General features: G+C 36.3%; 1 protein-coding gene across 1 annotated transcript; it reads left to right on the forward strand.

Moving 5' to 3' along the window:
• The first annotated feature begins 2,727 nt into the window (after positions 1–2,727).
• LOC103521269 (uncharacterized protein K02A2.6-like) lies at positions 2,728–6,906 on the forward strand. The gene has a single exon (XM_008486378.1). The coding sequence runs from the start codon at positions 2,728–2,730 to the stop codon at positions 6,904–6,906; it is 4,179 nt and encodes a 1,392-aa protein (XP_008484600.1).
• Positions 6,907–8,736: the final 1,830 nt, after the last annotated feature.

The following is an 8,736-nucleotide window of genomic DNA, read 5'->3' on the forward strand; positions in this document are numbered from 1 at the left end:
TCTGTTATTGATATGAAGCAAGGATTTTGGCAAGTAGAACTTGACGAGGAAAGTTCCTTGTTGTGTACGTTTAGTACTATGTATGGAAGGTATTCCTTCAGGAAGGCCCCATTCGGCTTGGCTTCTGTTCCAGAGGTATTCAGTAAGAAGGTGATACAAATATTCTCTGACTTGGAAGGAGTAGAGGTTTATTTTGACGATATAATTATAGCTGGAAAAGATGGAGCAGATCATGACAAGTTATTATTGGAAGTCTTGAAGAGAGCTCGTCAGTTTAATGTCAAATTCAATGCAGACAAGCTCCAATATAGGAAGAGCAGTGTGAAATTCCTTGGACAAATTATATCAAAGGATGGCGTTCGTGTGGATGAAGAGCAAGTTTCAGCTGTAGCGAAAATGGAACGTCCACAAAGTAAGAAGGAGCTGATGAGATTTCTAGGAATTACAAAATACCTATCTAAATTCATTCCTAATGTTTCAGAAGTGTCAGCTCCCCTCAGAGAACTTACCAAGGACAGAGCTGAATGGATATGGTCTGACTGTCATGAAAAGTCATTTCAGAGGCTCAAAACATTGATATGTACCAGTCCTGTATTGAGATATTTTGATGATACCAAGCAGTTGATTATTGAGACTGATGCATCTAAGAGTGGACTGGGATCTTGTTTGCTCATAGAGGATCAACCTGTATCCTTTGCGTCGCGTGCGTTAACAAAATGTGAACAAATGTACGCACAAATTGAGAAGGAACTTCTAGCAATAGTGTTTGCCACTGAAAAGTTCCACCAGTTCATTTATGGTAAACAAGTGATTGTTTATTCGGACCATAAACCTCTGATGACAATCATGAAGAAATGTATCAATGACGTTCCTGCAAGACTACAACGTATGTTATTGAGACTATTTAAATATGATTTGAAAGTTATTTATAAACCTGGTTCTCAAATGTACATTTCAGATGCACTGTCCCGATGTTATCAGAATGAAGTTCCGGATAATTCTGATAGTGAGAACTATATGGTACATGATGTTATGGTTTGTAGTCTATCATCTCAATTGTGTTTGTCAGAAGAGAGAAGATGTCAATTGGTTCAATATACTGGAAATGACAACAATTTACAACAGTTGAAATCAGTGCTGATGAATGGATGGCCTAGTTCAAAACACCAAATACCCTTTGAAATCCGTATGTATTGGCAACATAGAAATGAAATCTGTATTGAAGATGATTTATTATTTTATAATAACCGTGTTATTGTTCCAGAGAAGTTGAGAGACTTGATGCTGAAGGAAATTCATGAGGGACATCTAGGTATTGTGAAATGTAAATCACGTGCAAGAGATTCCCTGTTCTGGCCTTCCATGAATGCTGACATTCAGAATATGATTGAGACTTGTAAAATTTGTGTTCAAAATTCCAGAAATAATTCAAAAGAACCATTAAAACCTTTACCTATGCCTTCCAGAGCATGGGAACGTATTGCTGCAGATATATTCACTCTTCATAATCAAGATTATTTGGTTTTAGTAGATGCATACTCCATGTGGATTGAACTGTTCATTATTGGAAGAAAATCAGCTCAAGAACTGATCAAATTTATGAAAGCTACATTCAGTAGATATGGAGTACCAGATATCTTGTACAGTGATAACATGCCATTCAACAGTGAACCATATCGACAGTTTGCCAGAGAATGGAATTTCAACCTGGTATTCTCAAGTCCAACTTATAGCCAGTCTAATGGTTTAGCGGAGAAGGCAGTTGCTATCTGTAAGAATCTGCTAAAGAAATCCAAAGAAGATAATACTGACATGAATGTTGCACTTCTCAACTATAGAAACACGTCTCTTGCGGGTATGTCTTACTCTCCTTCTGAATTATTTTTCAATAGAAAGTTGAAAACTAAACTCCCTATCAACTCTCAACTATTGAAACCAAAACTCAATGAAGACTATGAGGAACATTGGAAAAATAAGACGGAAAAACAAGAAGATAATTACAACCAGCATACAAAATCGCTCCCAGAATTAGATGATGGTGATCAAGTCTTTATGAGATTGGGTGACAAATGGATACCCGGTAGAATTATTATGAAGGATGGAAACCCAAGATCATATATTGTGGAAAGTATCAATGGTAGAAGATATAGAAGAAATCGTGTTCACCTGAAACCATTCAGAGGTTGTATCATTGATCATGATGAGGAGAGAAGAAGAAGTATACTGGATGACGATGTTGGTATGAATATCTATGTACCTCAAGAAGGTAATAGCACACAAGAATATCCTTATCCTGCTAACGATGAACATGTAATTGAAAATGTGTTCATAAATGAAGATATTGAACATTACCAACCAGATGATTCAGAACAATGTCCACTACCCGAGTTACAACCTGAAGAGTCAGTACAAAATCAACCTGGAGTATTAGAACAAAGTCAACCTGAAATAAGCAATGGAAATAATACAAGTTACGCTCCCAATGATGAGTTCCCACCATTACCCAGAAGAACATCACGGGTATCAAAACCTCCATCCAAGTTTGGCGATTACATCGTATGGCCCAAATGGACTTAAGTGGGAAGGATGTTAGATATGTACTTATGGATACCTACTTTCGGTAGTCTTGATTTGAGCCAGATTATTGTTGTTCAATAAAGTTCAGTTCGTTCTTACTAAAATGAAACATGGTGTCAGGAAAAATTTTCAATTTTTGAATTTTTGATAATGAATTTTGAAATTATGAGGGAAGGGAAGGTGATCCCTGAGATGCAATTCGAAGGTGATGTGGCTACCCACTGGAAGAAGTTCAAACAGAGATTTAAAATACTCAATAATGCATCGGAAGGGAATAAGAAGGAACAGAAGACGCAAATATCTATGTTGTTACATTTGATGGGTGAGGAAGGTATAGAGCTATACAATACAATAGACTGGAAAGGAGGTAAGGAAGAAGATAGGAAATTAGAAGATGTTTTGATGAAGTTTGATGAAGTGTTCTTACTTCAGAAGAATGATTTATTTGAACATTACAAGTTCTTCAATGTGAAACAGAAGGAAGGGCAGAGTATCATGAGTTATTTGAAAGAGTTGAAATTGTTGATTTCTACATGTAACTTCAAGGATAGAGATATTTTGTTGAGAGATAAGTTCATATTCGGATTATTGGATCAGGCACAAGTAGAGAAGTGTTTGAGAGATCCAGATATAACTCTTGATAAAGCTATTAACCAGGCAAGGGCAGCTGAAGCCGCGTCTGAAGAAATGAAGATGATGAGGAACAAACAAATGGTGAAATATGAACTTACGCATGAGATTGACAATGTTAACCGTTCAGATTTCACAGGAAGGAGGGCTAACTGTTCCAGATGTAGCCGCGTACATGTGAGAGGAGTTTGTCCCGCTGCAGAGGAAATATGTTATGTATGTAAGAAGAAAGGTCACTATGCGAGAAATTGTTTCCAGAACCAAAGGAAGAAAGTTAATGAGTTGGAATTAGATAACAATGTTGAACATAAGAGTGAGTACAAGTATATGGACCAAGATTCTTCAATTAGACGTGAGTATTGTATGGATAATTTAGAAACTGTTCCGCTCTACTCTATTACGTCCTCTCGTAGATTAAAAAACTGGATGTGTGATATCCAAGTAGAAAATGGCAAAGTGTGCTTTAAATTAGACAGTGGCTCAGAGGTCAATATAATACAATTTCACCTGTTCAAACAGCTGAAAATAAAGAAGAAATTAGAGCCTTCAAATGTGAGATTATTACCTTATGGTAATCAAATGTCTATGATGCCACTAGGAAAAGTGATGTTGAGAAGTAGATATAAAAACATGGACATGGACGTGGAATATTTGATTGTTGATTGTAATGCTGTTCCATTACTAGGTTTGGACACGTGTGTAAAATTGAATTTAATTTACAGAGTTCATGCAATAGAAAATGTTGCTTTGGAAAATGTGACTAAAGAAAACCTTGTCAAAATGAATGAAGATTTGTTCATGGGTCTGGGTCAGTTACCTGGCCATTATCACATACAACTGAAAGATAATGCCGTACCTGTTATCAGTCCTCCAAGGAGAGTTCCATTTAGTATTCAAAAGAAATTGAAGGATACATTGGATCAAATGGAACAGGATGGTATTATCAAGAAAGTAGATGTACCCACAGATTGGGTAAGTAATATGGTGATTAAGGAAAAGAAAAATGGTGATCTGAGAATTTGTATTGATCCCAAAGCTTTGAATATGAATATTAAACGAGAACATTATGCATTGCCTACTTGTGAGGAAATAATACAGAGATTGAATGGTAGGAGTGTGTTCTCTGTTATTGATATGAAGCAAGGATTTTGGCAAGTAGAACTTGACGAGGAAAGTTCCTTGTTGTGTACGTTTAGTACTATGTATGGAAGGTATTCCTTCAGGAAGGCCCCATTCGGCTTGGCTTCTGTTCCAGAGGTATTCAGTAAGAAGGTGATACAAATATTCTCTGACTTGGAAGGAGTAGAGGTTTATTTTGACGATATAATTATAGCTGGAAAAGATGGAGCAGATCATGACAAGTTATTATTGGAAGTCTTGAAGAGAGCTCGTCAGTTTAATGTCAAATTCAATGCAGACAAGCTCCAATATAGGAAGAGCAGTGTGAAATTCCTTGGACAAATTATATCAAAGGATGGCGTTCGTGTGGATGAAGAGCAAGTTTCAGCTGTAGCGAAAATGGAACGTCCACAAAGTAAGAAGGAGCTGATGAGATTTCTAGGAATTACAAAATACCTATCTAAATTCATTCCTAATGTTTCAGAAGTGTCAGCTCCCCTCAGAGAACTTACCAAGGACAGAGCTGAATGGATATGGTCTGACTGTCATGAAAAGTCATTTCAGAGGCTCAAAACATTGATATGTACCAGTCCTGTATTGAGATATTTTGATGATACCAAGCAGTTGATTATTGAGACTGATGCATCTAAGAGTGGACTGGGATCTTGTTTGCTCATAGAGGATCAACCTGTATCCTTTGCGTCGCGTGCGTTAACAAAATGTGAACAAATGTACGCACAAATTGAGAAGGAACTTCTAGCAATAGTGTTTGCCACTGAAAAGTTCCACCAGTTCATTTATGGTAAACAAGTGATTGTTTATTCGGACCATAAACCTCTGATGACAATCATGAAGAAATGTATCAATGACGTTCCTGCAAGACTACAACGTATGTTATTGAGACTATTTAAATATGATTTGAAAGTTATTTATAAACCTGGTTCTCAAATGTACATTTCAGATGCACTGTCCCGATGTTATCAGAATGAAGTTCCGGATAATTCTGATAGTGAGAACTATATGGTACATGATGTTATGGTTTGTAGTCTATCATCTCAATTGTGTTTGTCAGAAGAGAGAAGATGTCAATTGGTTCAATATACTGGAAATGACAACAATTTACAACAGTTGAAATCAGTGCTGATGAATGGATGGCCTAGTTCAAAACACCAAATACCCTTTGAAATCCGTATGTATTGGCAACATAGAAATGAAATCTGTATTGAAGATGATTTATTATTTTATAATAACCGTGTTATTGTTCCAGAGAAGTTGAGAGACTTGATGCTGAAGGAAATTCATGAGGGACATCTAGGTATTGTGAAATGTAAATCACGTGCAAGAGATTCCCTGTTCTGGCCTTCCATGAATGCTGACATTCAGAATATGATTGAGACTTGTAAAATTTGTGTTCAAAATTCCAGAAATAATTCAAAAGAACCATTAAAACCTTTACCTATGCCTTCCAGAGCATGGGAACGTATTGCTGCAGATATATTCACTCTTCATAATCAAGATTATTTGGTTTTAGTAGATGCATACTCCATGTGGATTGAACTGTTCATTATTGGAAGAAAATCAGCTCAAGAACTGATCAAATTTATGAAAGCTACATTCAGTAGATATGGAGTACCAGATATCTTGTACAGTGATAACATGCCATTCAACAGTGAACCATATCGACAGTTTGCCAGAGAATGGAATTTCAACCTGGTATTCTCAAGTCCAACTTATAGCCAGTCTAATGGTTTAGCGGAGAAGGCAGTTGCTATCTGTAAGAATCTGCTAAAGAAATCCAAAGAAGATAATACTGACATGAATGTTGCACTTCTCAACTATAGAAACACGTCTCTTGCGGGTATGTCTTACTCTCCTTCTGAATTATTTTTCAATAGAAAGTTGAAAACTAAACTCCCTATCAACTCTCAACTATTGAAACCAAAACTCAATGAAGACTATGAGGAACATTGGAAAAATAAGACGGAAAAACAAGAAGATAATTACAACCAGCATACAAAATCGCTCCCAGAATTAGATGATGGTGATCAAGTCTTTATGAGATTGGGTGACAAATGGATACCCGGTAGAATTATTATGAAGGATGGAAACCCAAGATCATATATTGTGGAAAGTATCAATGGTAGAAGATATAGAAGAAATCGTGTTCACCTGAAACCATTCAGAGGTTGTATCATTGATCATGATGAGGAGAGAAGAAGAAGTATACTGGATGACGATGTTGGTATGAATATCTATGTACCTCAAGAAGGTAATAGCACACAAGAATATCCTTATCCTGCTAACGATGAACATGTAATTGAAAATGTGTTCATAAATGAAGATATTGAACATTACCAACCAGATGATTCAGAACAATGTCCACTACCCGAGTTACAACCTGAAGAGTCAGTACAAAATCAACCTGGAGTATTAGAACAAAGTCAACCTGAAATAAGCAATGGAAATAATACAAGTTACGCTCCCAATGATGAGTTCCCACCATTACCCAGAAGAACATCACGGGTATCAAAACCTCCATCCAAGTTTGGCGATTACATCGTATGGCCCAAATGGACTTAAGTGGGAAGGATGTTAGATATGTACTTATGGATACCTACTTTCGGTAGTCTTGATTTGAGCCAGATTATTGTTGTTCAATAAAGTTCAGTTCGTTCTTACTAAAATGAAACATGGTGTCAGGAAAAATTTTCAATTTTTGAATTTTTGATAATGAATTTTGAAATTATGAGGGAAGGGAAGGTGATCCCTGAGATGCAATTCGAAGGTGATGTGGCTACCCACTGGAAGAAGTTCAAACAGAGATTTAAAATACTCAATAATGCATCGGAAGGGAATAAGAAGGAACAGAAGACGCAAATATCTATGTTGTTACATTTGATGGGTGAGGAAGGTATAGAGCTATACAATACAATAGACTGGAAAGGAGGTAAGGAAGAAGATAGGAAATTAGAAGATGTTTTGATGAAGTTTGATGAAGTGTTCTTACTTCAGAAGAATGATTTATTTGAACATTACAAGTTCTTCAATGTGAAACAGAAGGAAGGGCAGAGTATCATGAGTTATTTGAAAGAGTTGAAATTGTTGATTTCTACATGTAACTTCAAGGATAGAGATATTTTGTTGAGAGATAAGTTCATATTCGGATTATTGGATCAGGCACAAGTAGAGAAGTGTTTGAGAGATCCAGATATAACTCTTGATAAAGCTATTAACCAGGCAAGGGCAGCTGAAGCCGCGTCTGAAGAAATGAAGATGATGAGGAACAAACAAATGGTGAAATATGAACTTACGCATGAGATTGACAATGTTAACCGTTCAGATTTCACAGGAAGGAGGGCTAACTGTTCCAGATGTAGCCGCGTACATGTGAGAGGAGTTTGTCCCGCTGCAGAGGAAATATGTTATGTATGTAAGAAGAAAGGTCACTATGCGAGAAATTGTTTCCAGAACCAAAGGAAGAAAGTTAATGAGTTGGAATTAGATAACAATGTTGAACATAAGAGTGAGTACAAGTATATGGACCAAGATTCTTCAATTAGACGTGAGTATTGTATGGATAATTTAGAAACTGTTCCGCTCTACTCTATTACGTCCTCTCGTAGATTAAAAAACTGGATGTGTGATATCCAAGTAGAAAATGGCAAAGTGTGCTTTAAATTAGACAGTGGCTCAGAGGTCAATATAATACAATTTCACCTGTTCAAACAGCTGAAAATAAAGAAGAAATTAGAGCCTTCAAATGTGAGATTATTACCTTATGGTAATCAAATGTCTATGATGCCACTAGGAAAAGTGATGTTGAGAAGTAGATATAAAAACATGGACATGGACGTGGAATATTTGATTGTTGATTGTAATGCTGTTCCATTACTAGGTTTGGACACGTGTGTAAAATTGAATTTAATTTACAGAGTTCATGCAATAGAAAATGTTGCTTTGGAAAATGTGACTAAAGAAAACCTTGTCAAAATGAATGAAGATTTGTTCATGGGTCTGGGTCAGTTACCTGGCCATTATCACATACAACTGAAAGATAATGCCGTACCTGTTATCAGTCCTCCAAGGAGAGTTCCATTTAGTATTCAAAAGAAATTGAAGGATACATTGGATCAAATGGAACAGGATGGTATTATCAAGAAAGTAGATGTACCCACAGATTGGGTAAGTAATATGGTGATTAAGGAAAAGAAAAATGGTGATCTGAGAATTTGTATTGATCCCAAAGCTTTGAATATGAATATTAAACGAGAACATTATGCATTGCCTACTTGTGAGGAAATAATACAGAGATTGAATGGTAGGAGTGTGTTCTCTGTTATTGATATGAAGCAAGGATTTTGGCAAGTAGAACTTGACGAGGAAAGTTCCTTGTTGTGTACGTTTAGTACT

The sequence above is a fragment of the Diaphorina citri genome, unplaced genomic scaffold (genome assembly GCF_000475195.1).
Source record: "Diaphorina citri unplaced genomic scaffold, Diaci psyllid genome assembly version 1.1 scaffold4886, whole genome shotgun sequence".
Classification (NCBI taxonomy): Eukaryota; Metazoa; Arthropoda; class Insecta; order Hemiptera; family Psyllidae; genus Diaphorina; species Diaphorina citri.

Bases quoted from the DNA above. Each gene is read 5' to 3' on its own strand.
- LOC103521269 (XM_008486378.1), top strand. From the start codon at position 2,728: ATGAATTTTGAAATTATGAGGGAAGGGAAGGTGATCCCTGAGATGCAA.